Here is a 27,532-nt window from a genome sequence, read left to right on the forward strand (position 1 = left end):
CTGTCTTTTGTTGTTATCTTTCTTATCTGTTGATATCTCAGTGACACTGTGATTTAACATCATGGATGACACATCAACCAATTTATGCATGCTATGCAAAATTGGTTAAAACAAATACATTTTCATCTACAACTTACTCTAAACTTTCTTTACTGAACAGCAACAAAGAGAGATATCTGCTGGAAGTGAAGAATTATCAACCCCATAACAATGAGCTCCAACATCTGAGAATTCTTCTTCATGGACCAGCTGGTGCTGGAAAGTCCAGTTTCATCAACTCAGTCGACAGTGTTTTACAAGGCAGAATGGCTGGTCGAGCTTTGACAGACGCAACCTCTAAGGAGAGCTTCACCAAAACAGTATGGCTATTAGTTTAGCAACTATTTGTGATGAAACTATGTGAGCAACATACAAACTGCCTTACAATCATCATTCAGTAGGTGGCACTGTTTTCTTAAACCCGTTCTGATTTACAGTACATAACTTACAAGATCCAAAAAGAAGAACCAGGGACCGTTTACCCTTTTGTCTTCACTGACATCATGGGCCTTGAGAAGGACTCAAACAGAGGGGTTGGAGTACAGGACATCATACTGGCTATGAAGGGACACATAAAAGATGGTTACAAAGTACAATTATTGAATTCATTGAACTTTGTTGGACATATTTCAGTGATAAAATCTAGCTTTATGTTTTCTATATCCCATTTAATTTACATACATATAAGCAACTATTTACATACACAAGTCATTCTTTAATTTGACTTTTTTTCCAGTTCAATCCTGTTACTCCATTATCTGAGGCCGATCAGAACTACAACAGCTACCCCAGTTTAAGTGACAAATTTCATGTTCTGGTTTGTGTGATTGCTGCTGACACATTTAGTATACTGGATGAAGAAACAATGAAAAAGATGAGGGAGGTCAGACTTGCTGCCAGTGACATGGGTAAGGGTTAGAGTTTGTTATTGTGTTTTTGAGTTTGATTCAAATAATCTGACAACATTGTCTTGACTGACTTGGATTCTGCTCTGTATCGACAGGGATTCCCCAACTGGCTATTCTCACCAAAATTGATGAAGCCTGTCCTGAAGTCAAAAAAAATATAAGGGACGTGTATAAGAGCAAGTACCTGAAGGAACTGGTAAGTTCTATTGGTTATTTTCTAAGCTTGTGATTTGCTTTTAAAATTGGAATATAATTTAGCTTTACATATTAATATTCTAACACAGAAATCTCCTTTGTTCAAATTCAGATGGAGAAATTGAATGTGAAGCTGGGTGTTCCACTGAACTGCATCTTTTCTGTGAAGAACTACCACAAGGAAATTGACATTGATGATGACATTGATGCGCTGATTCTGAGCTCACTGAGACAGATGATTAACTATGGAGAAGACTTTGTCAATAGCCTGTAGATCTACAGTGCTAAAGCAAATTTAGTTTATCACAGAAAGAAAAATGGCATTTCATAATATTCAAGTCGTTTAATTTCATGATTTGAAATGTACTTTCAAACAGTTATGTGCATGATAATGACACAAAATGGGCAATTTGTCCTTTTGTTTTTCATATACAAGCATGTAATGTAAAGTAGCCAGTATTGTATCTACTAGAAGTTATCATAGAACCACGTTACCTTGCTGAATTAGAGCAGCAGTACCACTCTGTGCATTTTGAGCTTTTGCAGTATTATGTTGTTTGCTATTCTTTTTTGATTCAGGTGGTCATTTGTGATGTTGTAGTTTCCCAGTAATCATGAATCATTTTCATTGACCAAATGTGGAAAACTTTGCTTTTTGCAAAAAGCACTTTACTTGCGGGAACGTAAAGTTTCCTTATTGAGATATTTGTCTGTCATTGAGCCTGGAAATATTTCAGTGAGAGTTTGTGTACAATATACTGTGCAAATAATCTTACGCTGTTAGCTTGTTGTGACGTCATCACGTGATCTAGTCAACAACTCAGCTGTTGTGATGGTGCCTTCACAACCATCGGAAATTTTGGTATTCCAAGGCAACCTGGATAGAAAAAAAAAACAGCTCAAAGGCTTTTGATTGTTTATCACCTCCCAGCTGAGGGGATTTGCATGTCATTGTCACACTATGTATAATAATTGATATATTCCTAAATCTACAAATTATATAAATAAACTATGTATCCATGGCATATTCTCTGTTTGATTGTGTTGGTGTAGCTCTCAGAAACTAAAGTGGGCTGGACACAGCCACCAAACAAATTGTTCCAGGGACCACACTCACTAGCTTTTAAAATTTTATGAATGAATAATGAATAACACCGACGACTGTGAAACTCTCCGTATAGATGTTTTAGTGTGTGTGAACAAGATGTTATGGTGTTCATCGACCTTATTATCTTATTTTTGATTGACTACTAAACCGTGTGGTTTTGGTCAAACAGTGAAACTGGGAAGTCGAAGCTTTGAAAGAGCATTTGAAGGTAGCATGGGACAAGTAAGGAAAAAAGAGGAAGAAATCCACGTAGCCTATCTTGCATCGTAATAGTGCAGCCGTGTAATGTCTTCAATGTGTACGTACATATAAAGAAACGCTGCTCTCAATTACCCGGATAACGGTGTACATAGTGGCGGGGTAACGCGGGATAACCCACATTGGTCCTGTTTGCTGAAAGGGAGAGGACTAAAAATGGAGCTGGAAGACGGAGTTGTGTACCAGGACGACCCGGGGACATCAGCGATGATGTCTGAGCGGGTGTCGGGCCTGGCCAACTCCATCTACCGCGAGTTCGAAAGGCTCATCGGTAAATACGACGAGGATGTGGTGAAGGAGCTGATGCCGCTCGTCGTAGCCGTGCTGGAGAACCTGGACTCGGTGTTCGCAGAGAACCAGGAGCACGAAGTGGAGCTGGAGCTGCTGAAGGAGGACAACGAGCAGCTCATCACCCAGTACGAGCGGGAGAAAGCGCTGAGGAAACATGCAGAGGAGGTGAGTTCAATTGAGCTGGTTAATAAACCACACTTTGACGGCCAGTATATTTTAGTTTTAGAGAGGGAGGTGAAGGCTGCTTCAGGTGCTTTCTCCTCCCAGCATCTCTGAGCGATGTATTAACCTATACACGTGGCCGGGCAGCATCCATGGTGTTCATTGGAGATGTAAACAAGGCAGTGTCATGGCTAACGTCAGGCTGAAAGGGCCATCTCTTTGTATTAGCTGTGTGTTTCTTGCAGGACGGCCAGTGACATAACACACTGACTGCATCTCTGCTCCAAGGATGAGAGGTCTTCACCAATGCCTCAACAAAACGCATCAGATATAGCTACACCTATAATCTATCAGCTGGCCTATTGCGTCAGATAGTGAAGTCACGTCTGAGCCTCTGTGAGACCCTGACTGAAGAAACAGCAGGTGAAGTGACTCAGCATTTTGAACCATCACTGTAACATAAGTGTAAAACAAAACTGGGCAGAGAAGATGGAGACAGGCAGGCAGAAAGAGGGATGGCAGATTTGCTTGTTAAATAGCTGCTCAAGGCATAAATGTCACAAAAACATCCCACCACAGCTTTACCCAAACCATATATTATGATGATCATATCATGTATATAGTCCACCACCGTGCACTGCCTGTTATGAGTAAAACTCATTCATTCAAATGTCTGCTTAAGTAAAAGTATAAGAGAATATATATAAGTATAAGAAAATGCGCTCAAAGTATGTAAGTATGCAAGTAAGTTGTTAGTACTGATGCACCAGTGTGTAAGCAGAATTTTACTGTTGAATCTGGTTGAGGTCAAGCTAGTTTTAGCTACTGCATATACTGTTGGTTTGTCTGGTCTTTGGTCAGGCTTCCTTCTCAGTGTTACAAGTTAAATCTGAGGGGTCATGATATAATTAATGAGAGGAAGGAAAATAAAATAAATCACACGGATCTACTTTTTTTTAATCTTGACGTCTTTGGGCCTACAACAGTTATTTAAATGGAACCATCTGAGAAGTTTAGAGGGGAGATGGCGCTTTGGTGGAACTGATAACTTGAACCACTGATTTAATCTTAATGTGTGTTGTATTTTCTAAGCTTATTGTATGTTTCATCTGAATTCTTAATCTGAAAACTAGAAACTACAGTTGTCAAATAAATGGAATAGAGTAAAGAGTGCCAGACATTGCCAAAAAAAAACACCCAGATGTGTGTTTGTGTGTGTCTGTGTGTCTGTGTGTCTGTGTGTATGTGTGTATGTGTGTTTTATGGATCTTATATTTTTGGCTGGGACAATGTGTAAGATGTGTGTGGTTTTTATGTGTGAATCTTCTGCCTCCTGGCCGGGAGCCTCTGTATTAAGGGCGATGTGATGTGACTCAGGCCGTCTGTCCCAGCTTGCCTTTTTGACTCAGGGCATTGGGACGCCCGATATGATGTGGACATGTAGACCCTTCCATGCACACAGTGACACTGAAGCAGAGTGACAACCAGACACACAAACTCTCATGCACACAAACACACTGACACGGTTCATCCCGCACTGTTAGAGTAGAGAAATGCACATGGTATGGTTAAACTGGATTGTCTTGACTGAGGAGGAGTGAGCAGTGGTACGCTGAGCCTGTTGGAGAGGCTCAGTATTACTTCCAGGTCATGTGCTGCTTTGTCAGAAACTAGCAGAAAGAGAGCGTTCCCCAGCTTGCCTTTTTTTTTTTTTTTTTTTTTTTTTTTTTTGTATTTTAGTGTCAAAATTCTGGCATCTCAGACTGACCCACCCCCCACCCCACATTGTATCATATGACACAAAGGGTGTCATGTTTCTGGTTGGGAGGCTGGTTCCAGATGAGATGATCAGTTGGAGCCTTCACATGTATTGACTTTTTTCTTTTAAAGACCCCCCTTTTTAGACCTTTTACTCCCTGGGTTGCCCATTCATATCTTTTCAGATTATACATTTTACAGCAGGTCACTCTGTGGCTGGGTACAGGTGTAAAACCCATATTTTTGCTGCCCTGTTTCCTCTAATCTCTAATGTAATTTGAAGACGTAGGCATAAAATTAAACAGCACAAATTACTTATGATATTGATGACTGCGGAAATCATTGATTTTGGTTAAAACCTGAGGCATCTAGCCAGCTGTTCAGTCCATTAAAAGTAATCTGTGTTTTTTTTCTCCAGTTTCTCTGCAAAAATGTCCATCAAAACTTCCAAGAGACCAACACTGTAAAACCCAATACCCAAAACAATACTCAATGTTCTATCATAAAAGACCAAGAAAACCAGAAAATATTCACTTTTAAGAAGCTGAAAGTTGTAAATCTGTGATATTTAATTAGATTTTACACAAACTTTGATCATTTCTACACAAAAGTTGCTGATCATATGAATTTGGTAAACCTGAATGAAAACTCTGCAGTGGCCCCTTCATATCTGCAATAAACAAAATTCTATAGTTGCAAAAAAAAAATTAATGTGATCTTGTGATCATTTGTCATTGGGTCTGGACATTTAGTGCCAGGCAGTCTGTAATGTGTTTATATGTTAAAATACAGTGGGATTCATGTGTTCAGAGGAAGCAGGGCAGCCACAATGGGGCCTTGGCTTGCTCAGCTGGACAGGATGTGGACGCTGACACACACACACACACACACACACACACACACACACACACACATATATACACACATACTCTCCCTCTTAGAGGTCTGGCTAGAAGAAAACTAGGAAGAACTGGAATTTCCATATGAATCAATAAGATTAAGCACTGTCTTGCACTGATTCAGACATATTTATATATCCATTGTCATGGTTGTGGAAAGTTATGTTGTCACAGTGGTTCATGTGGCCTATGCTATTATATTAAACATTGCCAAAAAAAGTTTTGTCCATCCAACAGCTGTTGTTAGACTAAATGTTTTAGCTCCGTGTAATATAAAATTCATTATACCAATGCTGCCTGTTTCTTGAATATAAATATAGTAAAAAAATGTTCGGCGATGCATTAATGGTTTCATTAATTTAGTGACATCAGTAGCACACTCATGTTTAGATGCATCTTGGTGATAGATTTGCTGCTGTAGATAAAGGTTCAGTTAACAATATGACAAGAAAAAAACTCTGTCACTTTAAACAGCATCACATGATTGACGGCAAATGATAGGTTATACATTGATTGCCAAAAAGTCTGACCAAGCTCTTTGTGTGTGTGTGTATGTGTGTCTGTGTGTCTGAGCAGAAGTTCATTGAGTTTGAGGACACTCATGAACAGGAGAAGAAGGACCTGCAGAACCATGTGGACCGAATGGAGTCTCACTCCCGGCAACTGGAGCTCAAGATCAAGAACTACGCAGACCAGAGTAAGCACACACACAGACACACACTGTCATTGACATAATGCGTTCCCAAGCCCCTTACCCTAACTCAACCATCGCATCTAAATGCCTAAGCTAAACCCAATTCTAACCCTAACAGCCATTTAAACTTGTGGGTCCTGCAAAGCTGTAGGGACCCAAAAGTATAGCGGGCTCCCGGTTTTTAGACCCCATGAATCTGGTAAAGCAATTAAAAAAACAAAAAAAAACACATACACACATGCACCCATGTAAGCAAAATTTGATAATTTATTACATCTTGTCATTCCTCTTACAGTCACTGTGTTATGGACTCATTTCTCCCTCTGCTTTTGCCATTTTTTTATTCTCGTCATGCCACCTTCCTCACTACTTTGATGTCTCTGTCATGGCTCGTTATATGCGCGCGCACACACACACACACACACACACACACACACACACACACACATATAACCATACACACCCACACACTCTCTTTTTCACTATTCGCGGGGGTAACAGTAATGGGATTATAGGATTTCTGTTATTCCCGTACTCCTAATGCGGCAGTGCATTACCGCCCATCGTATTGGTGGATTAAGGAATGGAGGCAAAGCAATTGGCTCAGATGCTCTGTTGTGCTGGATATAGTGGATTCACACAGTGACTGGTCCAGTATAAAAATGGCAAAGCAAGACAGCAATATCATTAATTCACACAAAACTGTGATGGGGAAGAAAACATGAAATTCTTACATATTTAATTTTTGGCCCAGGTTTTAACAAAGCAAACAGAAGAAGCTCAGTGTTTGGTTTATTCTGGAAAATCAAATGTAAATTATTTCGTGATTTTGTTCCATTGTCAGTCATAATTAACTGTTTCCCCTCTTTGGGAAAATTTGGTGGTCTGATCATCCCTCTGCCGCTCCCACTGAATGGTAAATCATTTATTCATTACTGTACGTGGCAGCACCTGAGCTGGCTGCGTCCCGAGGCCTCTAGGACAGAGTCCACAGCTACTGCAAAGTTAACAAGGCTGCAGCTAGTGGCAGCTAATAGGAGCTGACGGCACAGCTTAGATTTTTGAAGCCATTCTCATGGCTTTAATTTAACTTGCGTGGCACTGAATACAACAATAATCTTGTCAGTTTTACTTTATAGTTGTCTAGTTTTATTTGTCACTGTCTTGAACTCTCATTAGGGACACTTGAAACTCTCATCTGCACCATCACGCTGAGATCCAGGCTGAATTTGATGAGTGATTATGAGATACGCTGCTATTTTTAAGTATTGTATTAATGTAAGGCCTCAGCCCATTGAACTTGCATTGGTCAAGCGAAAGGCATCCGACAATCTCATGAAGATTTCTCCATAGACACACATCTCACTCTCTAGGCTTCTCAGCAGAAATATGTTATAATATTGAATGGACCTCGGTGGACGATTACACTCCCACAGAGATCAGGTGAAATTACAGTGTTTTCATTTCTGTTGTGTTGTTTCTAACATCCTGTTAGAACGAATAATACAGAAAGAAAGTAATTTTATTGACCCGTGCTAACCAGATTTCCTGAGCAGTAAATTGTAAATTCAATCAGTGTTACAGCCTTAATGTTCAGCCTCACACTCCACACTCAGTGATTTGTCATTCTCGCACATCACTAATACGAACACACAGGAGGGATTACTTCAGACTTCAACTATCTCCCCTGTGTGTAGCCTGTTAGGCCTTGACTTCATTACATGTTTCTGTGAATTTGATGACTCACGATAGCAGAATGAAATCCCTCGGCAGTGTCAAAATACACACATAAGCAAGACATGCTCACACAACATGTAGAAGCTTTAGCTGCCGTATTGATAGTATCCATGCTTTATACATCTGTCTGCCACAGCAGCTCTCGGTGTCGCTTAGGCTAAAGCTGACACACTAATAGCGGATTAGGTGTTTTTGTCACTTCTTAAATTGGCCTACATTGAAACCCATTTGAGTCAGATTATCCCCTTTGCCTGCCTGGTAGAGCAAAATTATGCACACACTTTTACATATATGACTGTGCTACAGTTTGCACCTGAACAGTCAAAAATGGAAAAAAAAAAAAAAAATTGTAATGGTGCTGTTCTTTTCTTGTCAGGTGCAATGCAGGATCTTAAAGGGTTAATGATATATGATCTATAATCTATAGCCTTTCTATGGAAGTATTGTGTTGCTGGTCACTGTATTATGGTCCAGATTCTAGTTGCAATATTTAGTATTTTTAATTTCCATTTTGTCTTGCACCTCGTAAAGTGGCTGCCTTCAACTGAGCACTGTTGTCGTCTGTTTCAGTCGGCAGGTTAGAAGAACGAGAGCTGGAGCTCAAGAAGGAATACAACTCCCTCCATCTGAGACACACAGAGGTAAGTGGGCGAGGAAGGACGGAAGGAAGGAAGGAAGAAAGGAAGGAAATGTTATGCAGTTGTAATCGTTAATGACATACATGACTGGTTTCCTCTGGGTATTTTGCTTTGACTTTTGCAGATGATCCATAATTATATGGAGCATGTAGAGAGGATCAAAATGCAGCAGATTAGTGAGACTTCAGAGTCGAGCACGGGCAGCCGAGTCAGGTAAGATCACACAGGATAAATTTGTGTTAAGAAACTAATGTGAAGAACAATATCTTTCATGGCAAAATAACACTCTTGCACCAAACTTGTGAACACGTTTATGTGAACTTGACTGATCTATCTTTTACCTATAAATGAAACACCTAGCGGTTAACAAGGGCTCAACTGAGATGATAGATTGAGATTGAGCCATTGAGAAAACATGACCAGCAATCTTTGTTCTTATCCCTCTTACCAATGCAGGAGAGAGCGGCCTCTTTCTTTGGGGATTTTCCCTTCATCTGGTGGGGCGTCTCTGCTAATCCCAGACCCCCAGGCCAAAGCAGAGACACCGGGCACAGAGGGCTGGAGGTTCACCGATCCAGCACAGCCACGGTCCAACACTAGCCTCAAGGTGTGTGTGTGTGTGTGTGTGTGTGTGTGTGTGTGTTTGTGTGTGGACGCCACCTCCTCCATATGATCACAGCTGGTGCAAAATAAAGACTTATTCCAGTGTGATATTTCCTTTTTGCAGAGAATAAACTCAGGTCAGGGTCAGACTACATGATATCAGCTTTATGACTCTTATGGGGAGTTTGGAAATCAGCATCAGTTAGTGCAGCATAGTGAAAGACAAACAACGCTATGTTTGTGACTCAAAGACCCCCATGCAAGAATATTTTTGGATTTTTATGACCGTGTCCTCCTCTTCATTATTTCCTCATTATATTTGGTCCAGAGTCTCAGTTGTGCGTCTTATTTTGCGACGTGTCGGATGCTGATTGTTCGATCTGAATTCTGATGATCGTAAAATGATGAAAACAATTTTTTTAGTCTGATCCGATTATTACTCGGTTCAATAAACTGTTAAGAGCAAGTCGTCAAAATGACAACACTTGTTTCAAATGGTGATTTAAAAATAGGTGTCGATAGTTAACAAACATAAAAATATGATCACCGTTAATCACATTTCCTACTGCTAGAGGAGTTTTGCACTTTTGGCTTCGGGTCCATTTAAAAATAGAGGGCCTTTGATAGGGCTGGGGCGTGCTTAAGCGTATTTTAGTAGGCATCTGACAAGGCGATCTCTGTTTTCCGACATCCTCCTTAACCTCCTCTTTAGCCACTGATGAATATGCAAACTTCCCCTAGTGCAGCAGTCAGAGGAGGTCATTAGATATATCTCATGAATATGAGTGCAACAACAACAATCTCCTTTTTGATGCAGGCACAAATTATGATATTTAGCTTTGTCATGTGATGTGTATTTGCAGTGATTTCAGCTCATGTTAAACTCAGTCCTCTCGCACATTATAATGGTTATGCTCTGTCAGCTGCAGTTAAGCTGTTCTCTATGCAGAACAATAATTTGCACTCTCCAAAACAGTTTTGCAGTGTGGACTATGTTTGTATCTGTGGCAGTTAGGACCTGGAGGGTGACAGTGTTATTTCATCCCACTGCTGCGTTTTTTTGTTTAAACTGGGACATCAGCTCTGCGGCGCGGTGCATGATGGGAGTGATGCCGCTGTATGGCTCGCAGCCAGTCGCTGAGGGAGAAAAACGCTAGCTGGAATGTGATTGGTTCTTATGTAATCGGTGCTACAGGACGGTTATTGTTGGGCCATGGCCTTTTGAACACGAGTGGCTTTGATATGCAGAAAGGCTCTGAGAGTTGAAGAGAAACGTCATATTTATTTATGGGAGCGGTAGGTGTTACCTTGGCGAGTGAAAAGGAACGACAGGTTAATGACATGCACAAGTTACAATCTGTTTAGTACCAGATTCCCTCTTGGTGTTTCTGTCCCTCTGCCATAGCTCAGCAGGAAAACACTATCTCAACAAAAAGAGGGAATTTTAAACTAAAAACACAGGAATGGATTTTCACACAGAAAGAGGACTGTGGATTTTTATTACCCATCATTTTCACTGAAGTAATAGTTTTACTTATTTATGAAGTGAAAACATCCAATATTTGTTTCCACATGCAAAAACCTGCTTGGATTTCTCCATTTCATATCAGTATGCAAATTGCAAAGTATTTTGGCTGTAGGTTAGATGAAAGAAGCAATTCGGTTTGGGCGGGAAGTGAACTACTGATTACTATCAGGAAAATAGTGATACATTTCCATCACAATTTCTTCCAGCACAAGATGACGTCAATTAATGTCTTGTTTCGTCTGGCCAACAGTCCAAAATCCAAACATGGTCACTTTACTATCACATAAGGCAAAAAGCAGCAAATATTCACAACTGAGAAGCTGGAACTGGGGAGTTTTTTTTCTTAATGGTAGTAGCAGATTATTTTCTTTCGATTGACAAATCAATCAATTAACTAACTGTTTCAGCTCTACAGTTGGTAGCGTTAGTCAGATTCAGATTCAGATTTATTATTTTCTAGATATAGTAAGATGAGTAACAAAAAAGATTAATTAATGTGATTTTAAAAAAAGGATCTATTGCTTGTAGTGTGGACCAGACAGTTGACACTCACGCGCAGCTGTATATTTTGCCACACACAGTAGTACTTTTCCATTCACTTCACAGACATGCACATTTGGAGGTGTATGCATTTCTCCTAATCTGCTTCTGCACATATGAGCTTCATTCTTACTCTTCCCCCCCAAGCAGTTGGACTTTGCTGACCCCCCAAAGGAAAGGGAGGGTAAGAGTGCGCAGGACTCTACTTGGGGGAATTCACTGGCAGACGACTGCAAGGTAGTTGGATGAGTGGCGGCTAGCGGAAGTGCCAGCAGCAGCAGCACGCCCGCATTGGCTGTGGACAGCACAGTGTTTGTGTGTGTGTGTGCGTGCGGGCTTCAGTAGTCTCCTCCACTCTGCTGTTTCATCTTTTCAAAAGCGTCGCCTCTCGCTTTGTGCATTTATAGACCCTCACTTCACAGACCACCTGTGCTACATTGAGCTACATGCAACCATATCCTGTCTGTAGGCTACACTGGGGTCTTTCAAAATAAGTGCACGCACCAATCAGCTGTGTCACAGATGGGATCGGTTAATTATTAATCTGTCATATTCAATAACAGTGTGGTTGCATCTGGCCTCTGATTTGCTTTTCATTTCAGTAAAAAATGCATGAGTTTTATAGTTCACATGGTTTTTTTGTATTTTTGCTTCATTCATATTCTTTACTGATCACTCATCGTACAACAACATAACATTATACATTTAAACAGTATGCTGTCTCTTATTGCTGTAGTTGTGTAACATTAGTTTTAGTCCAGTAGATTTATCATTTTAGTTTAAACCGTTTTTTGTTTTTGAGCCCTGTGTCAGTTGTGTTGTGTATTAGAGGTAGAATGGCAGCTCTCATTGTGCCCTCATAATATATGTTCAGTTGATTGTGTGTGAACCCTCCCACCCCCCTGCAGCCTGTGTAGCTCTCTGTGGACTTTGTGTCTGTGTTTATGTTGCTCATGTATCCCTCTGTGCATCTGAAAGACATACAGCTTCTTTAGTGTTTCAAGGTTCTTTCTTTTTTGTGTAATAACACTATTTCTATCACGTGTCCTGATGTTTTCTTGAGTTCCAATTTTAGTATTTAGTATTTCAGATTTGTGTGTTTAAGGAATATTTTTCCTTCTTTCTTTCTGTCTTTCTTTCTTTTTTTTTGACAGAGAGCTAAAAATAAAGTTTTAGTTTTAGAAGAAATCATCACGTACTGTGCTCTTGCTCTCCACAATCTAAGAGCTGAGGAAAATTAGACTCTTGTGTCTTCTGTTGTACTGCATGTAGTGAATCCCCAACGTTTGTGATTAGCACCTTGTCTGTCCCTACAGCTTTCCACGTTGACCTGTGTTGTTATGTTGTTGTTTTGTTTGTGGTCAGAATATGTCCAATATGTTTTTATTCCTTCATTTTGAAACGACTCATTTCGTCTTGGCCCTTGACTCTAAGCAGCTCTCTGTAATCGTTGCCATAAACTAGTCCCTGTGTTTACAGGATGAGTTGTCAGACTTCAACGGCTCCAAGTCGGCCACACCGATGTCCACCACTGCCTCCGACATGGAGAGGGAAGACGGGAACAGTAAGAGCACTGAGGTGCAGGCTGCACCAGGGACCAGATCCATATCAGTGGGTAGGATCAAACATCATGAAACTGTTATCTACAGACTCACAATCATTAGTCATCCGTTAGTTTTGGTGGCTTTCATGCATTTCTCTTTTTTGTCATTTACCATATATGACACAAATGTTTTGACGGACTGTGTTTATGCTTCACAGGTGTCACAGAAGAATCTTTTTGTTTTACTTTAGTCTAAAAATACCACAAATACAGACAGTCTTTGCAGATTTTCAGTCACGCATTCATCGTTCTCTTTGGTAATTTGGCGTGTTTTATGTCTTCTGAAGGTTTGCCAGAGAATGAGGACAGCTCAGATGTGCAGGACATTATTGAGTCCACTCCTGAGCTGGACATGGATCTGGGTGGATACAAGATCTGCAGGTAGTACAAAAAAACTTGCTGTTGGGCCAGTTTTAAACAGGGTAGCGAAACATCACCTCCTGTTGTTTATTGCTCTTTCAGTACCCCAACCAAAGGTATTGAGAACATGGCATTTGACCGCAATATGGACTCTCTGTTTGAGGAGCTGTCGTCTGCAGGCACTGGCCTCATAGGGGATGTGGATGAAGGGGCAGACCTGCTGGGTGAGTAAGAGCTCTATCTTCATTGGACCAATGTAGCACTGAAATGGAATAATGTGGCAGAAATCCTGTCAGATCCTCTGGATTAATTTCATCTGGGTTGTTGTAACGTTCTGTAATGAAACTGAAATGTCTAGAAATACTTTGATTTTAGGGTAAATGATCTTAAGAAAATAAATAGATATGAAATGAGATGCAATACTTTTTACAATCTGACTTTGATTTAGTACTGATGGTTCCCTGCTGATTACATTTAAGGGTTACATTTAAAAATGGATGCCAGTTTTTATGAAGCCTGTTTTTTATTTTTTTATTTTGTAAGTGGCTGTGGTATAGTAATAATACAGGTAAACATACAATTTGAAGTGTCCTGATTCAGAAAACAATAGACTCTGTGGAGCAAACTTGAGTCCACTTCAGGTTGCATTGTTCTTTTACTAAAAAGATTTTGTGACATCAGAGAAGTTTTGGCTGTTTTACTGAAGCTTTTGCTGCTACGTTTGGCTAATAGCTGTCGTCCTACTGATAGCACTAGTTCCAAACTCACTGTTACTCCAACCCCTGCTGTTTGCTCTGAAGCTACACCACCTGCTGTTATATTACGCCGTGTTAGCCATCTACCCATGCTAACATCACCTCTTTCTCTCCCCGTGTCTCATCCTCTGGCTTTTATCCATAATCCCAGTGGAGTACTCTGGTGTGTATGACCTCAAGCCTTTCCTTAGCTTAACATTCTTCTGTAATGTCCCTTTGACCCATACTCATTAGTCACTTTCTGCCATATCCGCCATTTGTTACAGCTCACAGCTTCTTCTTCATTATGTTTGATAACAGTTTCAGTAGGTTCACTAATGCACAGTTAACTGCATTTCAGCTGCCTACTTTTGACTACTTTTGACAAAGTTTGGTGCATGGATGAAGGAGTTTAATGCTTCCTTTGTTGGCCTAACTGTTCTTTTTACAGCTTGAAATATTTTTTTTGCCCTCGTATTTTTTCCTCTTTTCCTTCTCTCTACTGCTGTGATTGTTGTATGTAACTAGCCTTAGATATTCGGCAGCATCTCTTCCTGTTTGCTTGTGGAGTCAACAGCTACATGCTCAGCTCTGGCTCCTCCATCATTTTGGTCATTCCACTGGCTCAAACTATTTTCGGCATTTCTCTCTCTTTCTCTCTCTTCCTTACTCTTTCCGCCTGACTTGGATTGCATGGTTTTCTCAGACCTTAGTTTGATTGGTAAGACCTCACCCACTCTATCCATCCTTCTCCTATCAGTGATGTGACGTGTGCTGTGGGCTTGTGTGTTTGTGGTAGTTTCGTGTGCTGTGAAACTTACAGTAACAAATATCTCACTAGGAGATATTTCACATCTTATGTAGTATATTGTTGGATTCTCTTAGTATGGATACAGTGGTTCATTTTAATATGTAGTGCCTCTGTAGTCACTGCTCCAGATTTTTTTTCATGTGATAAAAGTCTAACATCATTAAAACTTCTGTTCAGGTATGGGCCGGGAAGTTGAAAATCTCATTCAGGAGAATTCACAACTGCTTGAGACAAAGTAAGTGCAAAGCTTAATGTTTTCTTTAATGACTTTTACATTTGATATTCCTTAACTGGACTATCAATGTACATTGGCCCCAGAGGAAATATAAATAGAAAAAATACTGAATAATTATTGTTCCCTGTCCCTCCAGGAATGCCCTGAACGTAGTGAATAAAGACTTGATATTGAAGGTGGATGAGTTGACCTGTGAGAAGGAGATGTTGCAGGGAGAGATGGAGGCCGTGCTGCAGGCCAAGACCAAGATGGAGGACAAGACCAGAGAGCTGGAGGATGAGCTCAAGAAGTAAGACACAGTAGCAACTTGGCAATTCATTACTACAGTGCTTGTGAACTGCAAAAATAACGACAGAACTTGTACTATGTATCTCGCGTATATAAAATAAATGGTCTTTTTCAGAGTGCGACTGGAGGTGGAGGACATGAAACAGAAAACTAAAGATGAAGAAGATGTGAGTCTTCCGCAACTGAACTATTCCCAGCTTTTCTATGCATATATAACATGTTTGTTCTGTTTCCGTCAAGATGTAGCTCATTCCTAAAATACGAAATGTATTTCTGTGTGGTCACATGTGGGTTTAATTGTGTGTTGCCACAGAGTGATGTGCCTACGGCCCAGAGGAAGCGTTTCACCAGAGTGGAAATGGCCAGGGTGCTGATGGAGAGAAACCAGTACAAAGAGAGACTGATGGAGCTTCAGGAAGCTGTGCGGTGGACGGAGATGATCAGGTACAGAACACGGGGCTGCAAAGTTACACATGTACATAATCCCTGTTTTTGTGCCTGTACTTGTGTGTGTCCTAAAACGACAGTTAACATGACCTTCATCATCTTCTTTAGGGCCTCAAGGGAAAATCCAACACTGACAGAAAAAAAGAAATCCAGCATCTGGCAGTTGTGAGTCCTCTCTGTTTTTGAAAAACACTACAATATTTATCCACCTTTGTCAGGGCTTTAGTTTTGACAGTCTCCCAAGTTAACTCTTGTGACATTTTCTCCCAAGTTATTCAAATATTTTTTTTTTCCTTATATCTTCCGCGATGTTCTGTTGAATTGGCAGCTTTAGGTAAAAGATGGTTTAATAAACCTTCTCCCTGCCAAACCTCGGTCTTGCCCTCCATTGACACAAAACTGCTCCTCCATCACAAATGAATCCAACTTTGATGTGTCTCTATCCATAATCTTTGCTCTCCGTGCAGTGCATCAGTCGTTGTTATCACAAACTGCTCAGACATGACTCTCCCTGTGCCCCCCGGGCTTTCCTGTCTCCTGCCTGCTGTGTGCCTTTTTGATGTTTTTCCACTCTGTCTGCTCAAAGGCGCTAAAGAGGGACAGAGTTCCCCCAGCAGCCTAAATACATGTTCAGGTTCTGTCTTAAGTCCTATGCAGATCAATTTTTTTTGAATTGTAAGAAATATCAAACAGATTTAAGTGGTTGTCCTAAAAATTAGTCACTGCATCAGTTTTCTGTCTGATATTTTTTTATTGAAATATGTTAACGTATTGTGCCCATTTCTCCCCCATATTTTCTGCTTATCAGTTCCTAATATATAGTTAATATGGATTATAATTGTACAGGACAGCATGACTGAACATCATTCTGAAACAATGAATTAGACAGATGTTGGAAGATATTTCTTTCATTTTTTTTGAACTGTGATTATTATTATTTTTTAATCTGTTTATTCAAACTGGCAACACTTTTATCTACACATGATAAGTTATGTATAATTTATACATGGATATATGCTGCTTTTCACAGAGACTTTGCCCTGGGTATTGTATTTATTTTTTTTAAACTCTGGTGCCAATGACATCGACAGTAAGTCTCACTACCCCTGTGCAACACTCCCTTATGAAAGTGTGAAACTATCTAGTTAGATACCATTGATACTTGGTGGTAAAGACACAAATAGGAGTTAATAGGAAGTGCTCAGCTATACCACAACTCCCAGCATGCTTTATGTCACTGTACAGTAAATGTTGGTGGTTGTTCCTCGGTTGTCTGGTTGGTTGGTGACCCCCACTACCTTGCTTTTTCCCCGCACTCCTGTCGGCTCTTGTTTCCCTCTTGGCTTTCTGTAACTTCACCACCTGCAGCTTCAGCAGACTGTTTAGCTCCTCCTCCAGTTCCCCGGCTATAAAGAAGGTGGACTCCCAGTCCAACGTGAAATACAACACCCCGGGCGGCATGGTAAAGAGGAGTAGCACCTTCTCCCAGTTCCCCACGGAGAAGTCCAAGACCTTCGACTTCCTCAATGAAGAGTGAGTAATGGAGTCATGTGACTGTGAGTTTGGGGCATTTTATCAAGGTGAACATGTTTAGAAAAATTCTGAAAAGGGCACAGAAGGTGAAACTTATGACTTACTCCTATAATATTTGTTGGAATATTTTCACTTAATGCCCTGTGATGATGGACATGTTTATAATGTCCCATACGTTAGCTGATGACATTTTCTCTGTCTTCGCTCTACTTGTAGAAAGGACCAGTGCAGTTCGCCCTCGCGTAAAGAGCAGAAAAGGGCCCAGTACAGACAGGTGAAGGCCCACATGCAGAAGGAGGACGGACGAGTCACTGCACACGGCTGGAGCCTGCCCAGCAAATACAAGGTGGGAAGTGAAGGTTTGAATAGGAATTAAGTAGAAGAAAATATTAGATCAGTGATATTGATCAAGACTGTCGATAGTAATTTGGTTCAGTTAACTCTGCTGCTCTCTCATTAAGAAGACATTTATTAAAATTCTCACCAGATCGAGCTCGACATTGTGGGAATGACTGAAGAATATTTTGCTTTTATTTCATTTACTTATGAATGTAGCTGATATTTCTTTCAGCCGTGCTTAAATGGACACCATGTTTAGGCTACCTCTGCTCCATCTGTGTTGTGGAACAGTGGGAAAATGTAATTTACTTCCTGCTGCATTACTGCATCTCTTCACAACAGACGAACACACCAAAATCAAGCATTATCGCAGTAGTTTCACTCCATATTTTGCTGATTCAAATGATTGTCGACCATTCAAAGAAACTTCACTACATTCCCAAATTGTTTTCTTAAGTTTCTGGCTTTAAGCAGTGTTGATTATGTCGCCTATTTGTTAAAACTTCTGTGAAAATCTTTTCTAAAAGCCTTTACATTTGCTGCATTTACCCTCACAGGTGGCAAATGGTGGACAGGTGGAGAACAAAATGAACTTACCTGTACCAGTATACTTGAGACCTCTGGATCAGAAAGATGCTTCTATGAAGGTACTTCATTTAAAGAAAATACTTAATTCCACAAAACACTCTTGAATTTTGAAGAAAATGAGATATTCATTATGTATTCCCTCTGTGTCTCCCAGCTGTGGTGTGCTGCAGGGGTCAACCTGTGTGGGGGGAGGATATCAGAGCTTACTAAGCAGACGAAAGGTTCTCAGAGTAGCCTGGACCAGCTGGAGCAAGAGAGTAAGGTGAGAGGAAGCTTAAGGAAGAGGCTGCTCTTATTCTGGGTGTTTTTGTATTATTATGATGTTTGAACTGGAGCTACACTGTGTGTCTGATGAGTTCTTCAAACTTTAAGTTCTGAGTTGAGGCTGTTGGCTGATTTTTGTATTGTCCACAAGGATCAGGACAAAGTGGAGCAGGAGAAGGAGAAAGAGCTGATACTTCAGGATGAGGTGTCCAGTAGGGTGTGGGTGTGCACCAGCACCCACTCCTCTACCAAGGTTATGGTGCTGGATGCCAGTCAGCCCTCTGACCTACTTGACAGCTTCTACGCCTGCAACACCCACGTCGTCTGCATTGCCAGTGTGCCAGGTAGGTTGATCTTCATTCATCATCTGTAACTTCTTCATTCCTTTCTGATTCAGTCTGCTCTGAATTTTGACTGTAAGATCATTCTGTGTTTGTTTTGTGTTTTTTTCTTCAGGGGTGTTGGAGACTGATTATCCGGCAGGTGAGGAGGTACCCCAAGACCCGGAGGCTAGCCAAGGTGACGGGGTGTCACTGGCCGGCAGCGTAGCCAGTGTGGGCTCTACAGGCAGCGATGGTGCCATGGCCGCTGAGGGGACCACTGCCATCCCCCAGACGGCCAGCGCGGGTGTCACAGACCAGCCTGCTGAGCATACCGTCATCTCTGGCTCAGGTAGTTATCTGCTGCCCTGTTATCCATGTTTGCCAGTGATAAGGTCAATGAAGCCACATTCACTCCTCCCCACCCAAGAATACATGACCATCTACCTTTTTCATTGTTTGTTTGAATCCCCACCCAAAACCTTTACTTTATCATTCATTCTCCCTGTTGTCTGCACATCGCCCACAGTCGAGCTGTCCAGAGAGACCAGTCCGGCAGAGGACGGGGTTCCTACTGCGGAAGAGGCAACGGAAGCAACGGAGGCTAACGCTGGTGTAGGCGAAGAAGGAGAGGAGGACCAGGGAGGGGATCAAAACCAGCCAGGAATCTACACAGAACATGTGTTCACCGACCCACTGGGGGTGGGACCCACTGACTCTTCTCCTACTAACACACAGAGGTGAGGAATGATTTAAGTTTTCAAGGTGCAAATCACAATAGCAAATTTTTAGGAGAAATATTTTATTAAAAAGAGGCGACAAGCTCCACAGAGTTCTTGCACTCCAGAAAGTCCTATAGTCGGGTGAGTCAGATCACAAACTGACTGTGAAAGAACCAAAAATCCCAGAACATCGTTTAGGTCCTCAGATCTTAATTAGGTAAAATTACTCTGTTTTCTACCCCGATGATGATAAAATGTTTAGTAAGATTAAGAACCTGATTAAGGTTTGAGGACCAACACTTGGTCAATACAAGTGATGAACTGTATGTGGGTTTTTTTTGGTTCTTTTCACATTAAAAGGAGGCAACAAAACTCCCATTTTGATTTGAAAATTTTAGCACTTTAGTAATCATATTTCTCCCCCTGGTAGTCCCAATAAAATAAAAGCAACATAATGTAGCCATGTATCTGAAAGACTGCTGCCTGGTGAAACGTCTGTCTTCTGTGATCTAGGGGCTCCGGGCAAGATGGAGTGGCCTCCTTGCCAGAAGACTCAGATCCTTCAGAGGGGGAAGTCCTGAGGATGAGCAGCGCCCTCCCCACCATGTGGCTGGGAGCTCAGAATGGCTGGTGAGCAGGACAATGGCCACTAGAGGGAGCTATTGGTGCAGGAAAAAAATAAGGGTTGGCCTCGACAGAGTGAATACTGCACAGTTATAACTTCATTGAGAAAGTAGGCTTAATGGACTAAATGTGCTTTTCAATATGAGGCCTAAATGACTGATAAGTGGTGACCAAAATTCATTAAGAGACATTATGTTTTAACCTAATAGTGTTTCTGTTGTTGAGCAAATCCTTTCACTCACACTTTCACCTGCTTTATTTTTCTCATTTATTTTGAAATCCACTCCTCATAAGCCAGTATTGCACTGCACTCTGTTCAGCCATTCCTTACCTCCCTGTCTCCTCATTTTCAAGTCTGTATGTCCACTCATCCGTGGCGCGATGGAGGAAGTGTCTCCACGCCATCAAGCTGAAAGACGCCATCCTCAGCATAGTGTGAGTACAAAGTCGGTTGTGTAGTTACTGAACACACCGTTTTACCTTCAAGGTAAAAAAAAAAATGTCTGAAACGGTGTCTTCCTCATGTGTTACAGACATGTCAAAGGGAGAGTCCTCGTGGCGTTGGCTGATGGGACATTAGCAATTTTCCACCGAAGCATTGGTAAGTCTGTAGCATAGCACTCCTCGTAGTAAGACGCAAATCTGAGACCCATTTCATGCCACAAAGACCTCGGTTCTCAAGTCTATTCGTTTCTCGCCAGCAGACGGTCAATGGGACCTAACCAATTACCATCTGCTGGATCTTGGCCGGCCCCACCACTCTATCCGCTGTATGACTGTTGTCCATGACAAGGTGTGGTGTGGTTACAGGAACAAGATCTACATCATCCAGCCCAAGGCCATGAGGATAGAGGTACAGCAGTCACGACAGACAATTAACAGTCATTGTAGTTTTCTTTTCTAGTCTGCCTCAACTTATTAAACTTTACTGGGGGTAAAGGGGAAAGGGTAATCCTGTCTTTCAGCAAAGCTCAAAACAACAAAATACTGTGTAAACTTGCCTTTATCTAAAACACGTCACATTTACAACTTTCACATTGAACATTTCCACAATGTCCCAACATCGCATCTCGACATGCCGTGCATGAGCAGAAGTCATTTGACGCTCATCCGCGCAAGGAGAGCCAGGTGCGGCAGCTGGCCTGGGTTGGAGACGGTATCTGGGTTTCCATCCGACTGGATTCAACCCTACGCTTGTTTCACGCCCACACCTACCAGCACCTCCAGGATGTGGACATCGAGCCCTACGTCAGCAAGATGCTCGGTATATATTAATCACTGGCTAAAGTTATTTGAGTCAGTAAAGTAAAGAATAAAGTTAGATCTTCTGAATCTGAAGTTATTTAGTGGGATTTGTTTTCATTTTGACGTTGCAGGAGTAAGAAATTAAAAAAGCTTCTTGTGAGTCAAAGTGTCACAAGTACAGTTCAGTATATAAAGATTTGAAAGCAGCACCTGTGTATCGTTGGTAAAAATTCTATCTTTTGATCGTGGGATTGACACAGTGAACAAATGTGCACTCTGTCTGCTCTGTGTGTGGTGCAGGTACGGGTAAACTGGGCTTCTCGTTCGTGAGAATCACAGCTCTCGTGGTGTCCTGCAGCCGTCTCTGGGTGGGGACAGGAAACGGCGTCATCATCTCCATCCCGCTGTCTGAAGGTATTGCACTCATGCACGGCATCAACAGCCCACTCAGATGTGCTCTAGCTTACTCCATTTACTTTAACTGTGTGTATTTATTGAAAAGCTCTGTAATAATAATAACTTTGTTTCTTTATTTGTATTTTCTTAAAGTGCTTCACAGAAAAATAAAACCAGATAAAAGAGAAGGTCAAACAGCCTGAGCATAGCAAAAAGCTTAAATAAAAACATATATCAAACATTATGCTAAAGGATCTGACAGTAAGTGAAGAGAGGCAATAAAATATGTTAGAACAATAATTAGGAATAACACATTTTAAAACATTTATCAAACATTACCAAAGGCTGAGACAAAAAAATGTGCTCCTGAGTGTGGGGGCTTTAATAGCAAAAGCTTGGTCACTGTTAGTCACAAACCTTGACCTTGGGTTGACCAGCAGGCCTCCATCCGCAGATCTCAATTCACAGGTGGGGCACATACCCTGTCAATAAATCTGAGATGTAATTGAGGGGAAGGCCATTTAAGGCCTTAAAAGTCAGCAATAAAATTTTAAAATCAATCCAAAATCTAACAGGGAGCAAATGAAGGGAGGCGGGCACCGGAGTAATGTGATTGTACCTGTTTGTCGCTGTAATAAAACAAGCAGCGGCATTTTTTATTCGCTGAAGATGGTGCATGCAGGCCTGGCTGATACCCAAATAAAGTACATTACGATAATCAAGCTGGGAACAGATAAATACACGTACAATGTTTCATAGGTCAGCGACTGATAGTAAAGTTAAGTAAGTTTAGAGTATTTCTCACATACAGTATATTTTTTGAATGCTTTATGTGCGTTGCTGTGAAAGTGTTGAGTTCATTATCAGTGTGTGTGGTTTAAAATGAATGCTCACTCTGGCGTTTGCTTGAACTGAAGCACAGTGGAACTGAAGTAGTGGAGACAAGTTGCTTGCTCTTATCAAACTCATATCCCCCTCTGCTGTCCTCTTCGACTCCCGCCTCCACTTACTCTTTCATATTCCACCTCTGCTTCAGGAAGCCACAGACCCTCAGCGTGGACGCTCTGCGGTGCCTCAGGGATGATTCAACATCAGACTGTACACGGCCTCACAGCCTCACCTCTTCTCTCTTTGGCTTTTTAACCTCTCCCTAAATCCTGGCTGCCCTACATCCACTCTTTCTCTTCTCGCTGTGCATCTGCGTTCCTACATTTCCTTTCAGGCTGCGAAACCCAGGCGCTACTTGTTGAATAAAAGACAACTGGGTTGCCATGGATACAGGTCTCACAGTCGCTGCGTAGCTCACACGAAATCCGTTTGGCAGGTTTATGCTGCGCAGCTCTGCTGTCAGTGGAAACGGAGGACAGCTTAGGTCCCCTTTTGTCCAACCTGTAGATTCTCTCCTACTGTACTCCTCTACTCCTTGGGCATGGGCGTCTCACTTTGTCTATGCTTTCAGAAACAATGAGTTCAAACAGGCTCATCTGCTGACATGAACCACAGACCGTTTCGCTGTCTGTCTGACAGACGCTGTGCTCGGGCTCTGCTCATAACCCTGCTTTGTCTTAATTTTCTGGATGGGGAATCAGTTCAACACTCTGTTTTGTGTGTGTGTGTGTGTGTGTGTGTGTGTGTGTGTGTGTGTGTGTGTGTGTGTGTGTGTGTGTGTCAGTGAGCGATCAACACTGATCTGTCTTGATACATTTCCCTTTCTCAATGTGAGATTTGATCGTCTCACCAGTGCCCTTACAGTTTGTCTTTTGTCCCCTTTTTCACATAAGACCTGTATTGAAGTCTCTGCCTTCACTGCTTTAATACACCACCAGAAAATATTCAAACAAACAACATGAAACCCAAACCTTTTTTTTTTCTTTTTCTTTTTTTTTTTGCACAAAATCACCATAACATTTGCCTTTTGACAACAGAAACTTTTATTTATTTATTTCTCTCTTATCTTGCAGCCAACAAGACAACGGGAATCGTGCCAAATCGGCCCGGCAGTGCTATACGGGTTTACGGTGATGACGGTTCAGACTGTGCCATGCCAGGCAGCTTCGTGCCATACTGCTCCATGGCCCACGCCCAGCTGTGTTTCCATGGACATCGAGATGCAGTCAAGTTTTTTGTTACCGTGCCAGGTAAGCAACCAGTGCAGACCAGAAACCGGAACAGACAAATGCTGCAAAATGAATAGATATTAATTAGTGAGAATCACCAGCCGTGTGTATGAGTCGTATTTTGTATCTGATAAGATATAAACAGGCAGGAGCACCATTTTTATGTTATTTTTAGGTTGAGCTTCACCGATGAATCAGCTGGTCGATTGAAAAATTAAAAGTAATCTGCAACTACTTTGAAATGTTGGTTGCAGCTTCTCAGATGTGACATTTTGCTACTTTTTGACGTTTCATATACTAAATGATCAGTTGATAAAATAATCAGAAGATTAAATAATAATGAATTTTAATGTGAACAATTTCAATAATAGTGGAAAGAAAGTAAACTCATCTTTGACAATCAGGTAATTTCTTGTTTATTATTAAAAAATAATGGCAGCAGCTTCCTGATTACAGCTTTTCAAAAGCTTTGTTGTTTTGCTCTTCTTCTCATTACTGTAAACTGAAAATGTTTTATTTATTTATTTTTTTTACTCTTGGTTGGTCACAGGACAGGCAATGCCTCCTCCAGGTAGTGCAGACTCAGGCTCTGATGACCCTCCATCTGAATCCTCTGACACAGCAACTTCTGAGCCCAAAACATACCTGGTCATGAGTGGAGGCGAGGGCTACATTGACTTCAGAATGGGTGAGTGCACCATGTGTCTCCTACAAAATATTTAAGGTTGCATTTGAAAAGTAACGTAGCCGATTCTACACTGTGTGACTATTAAAAATGCTGCAAAAACAACCAATATCTCCGCTGCGACCCAGCTGGTCGGCTGTTTGTTTGACTCGTCATCTTCCTCCTCAGGCGATGAGGGCGGTGAGTTGGACGGTTTATCAGAGCCAACAGCTAGCCAGCAGTCAGCACCCACCAAGGCCGAGCGGAGCCACCTCATCGTCTGGCAGGTCACAACTTCTCATGATTGAAAAAAAAAAAAATTAAAAAAATCACAGACTGTTGTGTCAATGCCAGGGCCACCCTCCAACCCCCGCATGCCCTCCTCTAAGTTTTTAATTTGATATTACTGATTGTTCTTAATGCCTGAGTAGTTGAATACTTTGTAAAAACAAAAAACAATTATTTTTAGTCCATGTTTTGTACAGTTTATTCTTTATGAATTTAAAATAGGTAAGGTGAGGTTTATGTTAACTTAAAGAAAACGTCCACAGTCCAAGTGTTCCCCTCTGCTGGGTTGCATGTTGGAAGAGCAGGTGCACACAGGAAAAAGGCCTAGTCAGCTTATCTAGAGCTGTGGGCAAAGTTTGATCAGGTAATGTACACACATTGTTTGTCTCCCAAATGTTAAAAATGGTTTAGATGTGACAAGACAAAAGGGAAAAGCACTTGAAGGATTTCATTAAAAAAGGGAGCAGGAAGTTTTGATTTGAAGTAAAGAATATTTTCTATTACTCAAGTAAGACTTTTACATTTGTAAACCACATGTCTGTGTATGTGCGAGCAACCGGTGTGTGAATGCATTCACTGATTTTTTTTTTTCCTGTGTTTAGCATTTTTATTATCTTTACCATTAGGGCTGGGTGTCAAGATAAGGTACCCGCAAGTCAAAATGCAAACAGAATATCAAAAGGATCAATTGTTTGAATGTGTTTTCTGAGGCTGATTACTCTACTGTACCATCTGATTATTAGCACGTACAAGTGGTCCACAAAAAAAACAAAAAAACATTTACTCATAATTAAATGTGCTTTTATTGAGCAAAAGTTGTAGGATAAAACATTATCGGAGAGGTTGTATTAATATGGAATGACACCGAAACCTATTTGCCACAGGATTATGTTTTGTGATCTGAATAATGTCTAAGCAGTCTGGGTACTTTAGGGTTACCTGTGAGTAGAAGGCCCAGCTTACTGTACTGTAGGTTAGCATTAGCCTGCATGGGGAAATATGTGTGTGTGTGTGTGTGTGTGTGTGTGTGTGTGTGTGTGTGTGTGTGTGTGTGTGCGCGTGCGATTGCTCGGCCGTTTCAAAGCTAAACCCTCGTCCGTCGTGTGAGGAGACTCTGCCTGTGCCACCAGCTTGGTGCTTCCTATCTGCTTCAGCTCATTGGCACTTTAAAATGTTAGATGTTAGTCGCTTGAGGTTTGGAAGAACACCCATGGTAATGTACACCACACTCCCGTGTGTGCTAATTGTGTGAAGGGAACAAAATGTACACATATTTGTAGCGAGGTGGCACCCCAATAACCAAAGGATGAAAGAAGAAGCACCGTGAAACTGACTATTTTATTTTTTTCCCCCCAACTTTAAAAGTCGTATGAGTCTAATAATTTGAAGGTTATACATTTATATCTTATTGGGAATAAACTTGAATAAGGGAATCTGACTAAAAGTAACATTTTTGTGTGGCACCTTCTAATGAACATGCACACAGCACTAAAGAGAGTCTCTCATGACTGCCTCATCATTCCTTGTGTTGTTGTTACAGATATGTTTGGAGGCCTGGAAGGCAAATATTGTCATTATTTTTTCTTGCTTTGGGCATTGTGCGTGTTTTGTATTCATCCATGAGACACTTTTATTAAGTAATGAGTATTTTCTTGACTGTAACATGATGAAGGATACCAATAGGTGTTTTAATTTGTTTTTATATCTGAAAAGTTGGGCCAAGATTGGTCTTCAGTCCATTTCAAAATAACTTTATATTGTGTTTTTGCCATTCCAGTATTTATTTCCTTTGTTATCGAGCCTATCTTGGTTCAGAATGTAACTTTCTACATGAGCAAAATATAATAGGAGGCTATTGTAAACAAAATAGTCAAATGAGTTTACATGATTGTTAATAATGGTTAAATAAAAGAAATCAATGTCATCATGTTGGAAATTTCTGACCAACCCTAAGATCAAAGTGTGCAAACAGTAACTCGTGGTTTTCAAACAACACATTCATGTACTAAGCTATGCATGTTTTTTTAAGAGAACACTGCTATGTTATCAGCTAAATCTCTGTTTATTGCCACCGTTTTGGGTGGGATGGATGTCTATAGTGTATGTATGTATGTGTGTGTGCGTGTGTGTGTGTGTGTGTGTGTGTGTGTATAGTACATGTGTGTGCACATATAGAGTTTCAACCCAAGACACAGTGTGTCATAGTGTGTTTGATTTTGCAAATGTGCGGTGTATGTGTGCTCACTGTATGTCCATCTGTAAAACCCAGAGACTGGTCACATTTACCCGTTGTACTGCCATGACGGTGGTTCCTCTGGTCAGTGTTTGCTAAAACAGCATCATAGCCTTATTTTTAACAATCTATTAAATCAGTTTCATGGAGAAGTTCCTGTTATCATGTGTCTCATTGTTGTTAAATTCATTTATGTAATTCTTTCCCAATTGAAAAGTGTGGCTACGTATGTCTAGGTCACTCAAAACTTTATTTCTTAATCAGCCTCTCACTATGAGGAATGGGTTTTGACATGAACACACTATTTTATGCCAAAATTGAAACCATTTTGGTTATGGTACATTCAAGATTTTGTATGATGTC

At 41.1% G+C, this 27,532-nt stretch overlaps 2 protein-coding genes across 9 annotated transcripts; both read left to right on the forward strand.

Annotated features, from left to right (window-relative positions):
• The first annotated feature begins 173 nt into the window (after positions 1–173).
• Positions 174–2,167, forward strand: LOC111645851 (interferon-induced protein 44-like). Its single transcript, XM_023395166.2, has 5 exons — positions 174–359; positions 477–629; positions 776–947; positions 1,043–1,143; positions 1,255–2,167. Exons 1-5 carry the CDS (start codon positions 306–308, stop codon positions 1,414–1,416), a joined length of 642 nt encoding a protein of 213 aa, XP_023250934.1. The 5' UTR covers positions 174–305; the 3' UTR covers positions 1,417–2,167.
• Positions 2,168–2,465: 298 nt separating this feature from the next.
• On the forward strand, positions 2,466–27,321 carry LOC111645864 (C-Jun-amino-terminal kinase-interacting protein 4-like). 8 transcript variants are annotated; one of them, XM_023395185.2, is made up of 31 exons: positions 2,466–2,964; positions 6,195–6,315; positions 8,620–8,690; positions 8,812–8,900; positions 9,144–9,294; positions 11,506–11,595; positions 12,838–12,973; positions 13,249–13,342; positions 13,424–13,545; positions 14,228–14,239; positions 15,044–15,101; positions 15,238–15,390; positions 15,505–15,556; positions 15,703–15,833; positions 15,945–16,001; positions 17,205–17,369; positions 17,586–17,715; positions 18,266–18,355; positions 18,451–18,558; positions 18,712–18,904; positions 19,017–19,232; positions 19,410–19,620; positions 20,116–20,232; positions 20,581–20,661; positions 20,760–20,827; positions 20,928–21,079; positions 21,319–21,490; positions 21,772–21,885; positions 23,829–24,005; positions 24,535–24,672; positions 24,838–27,321. In XM_023395185.2, the coding sequence occupies exons 1-31, from the start codon at positions 2,665–2,667 to the stop codon at positions 24,954–24,956; spliced, it is 3,888 nt and encodes a 1,295-aa protein (XP_023250953.1). In that variant the 5' UTR covers positions 2,466–2,664; the 3' UTR covers positions 24,957–27,321. The 8 variants fall into 8 exon arrangements, with proteins under 8 accessions (XP_023250953.1, XP_087026821.1, XP_087026822.1 ...); XM_087170695.1 differs by having other exon boundaries at positions 20,931–21,079; XM_087170696.1 differs by having other exon boundaries at positions 11,509–11,595.
• The last annotated feature ends 211 nt before the right edge of the window (positions 27,322–27,532 follow it).

The sequence above is a fragment of the Seriola lalandi genome, unplaced genomic scaffold (genome assembly GCF_002814215.2).
Source record: "Seriola lalandi dorsalis isolate HSWRI2012SDOR001 ecotype SW California unplaced genomic scaffold, Sedor1 jcf7180002054958, whole genome shotgun sequence".
Taxonomy (NCBI): Eukaryota; Metazoa; Chordata; class Actinopteri; order Carangiformes; family Carangidae; genus Seriola; species Seriola lalandi.

Excerpts from the sequence above, each read along its gene's own strand:
- LOC111645851 (XM_023395166.2), top strand. The coding sequence starts at position 306 with ATGGCTGGTCGAGCTTTGACAGACGCAACCTCTAAGGAGAGCTTCACC. Across the intron at positions 630-775 it reads ACATAAAAGATGGTTACAAA|TTCAATCCTGTTACTCCATT; the intron begins GTACAATTATTG and ends CTTTTTTTCCAG. Across the intron at positions 1,144-1,254 it reads GCAAGTACCTGAAGGAACTG|ATGGAGAAATTGAATGTGAA; the intron begins GTAAGTTCTATT and ends GTTCAAATTCAG.
- LOC111645864 (XM_023395185.2), top strand. The coding sequence starts at position 2,665 with ATGGAGCTGGAAGACGGAGTTGTGTACCAGGACGACCCGGGGACATCA. Across the intron at positions 8,691-8,811 it reads TCCATCTGAGACACACAGAG|ATGATCCATAATTATATGGA; the intron begins GTAAGTGGGCGA and ends TGACTTTTGCAG. Across the intron at positions 9,295-11,505 it reads GGTCCAACACTAGCCTCAAG|CAGTTGGACTTTGCTGACCC; the intron begins GTGTGTGTGTGT and ends TTCCCCCCCAAG.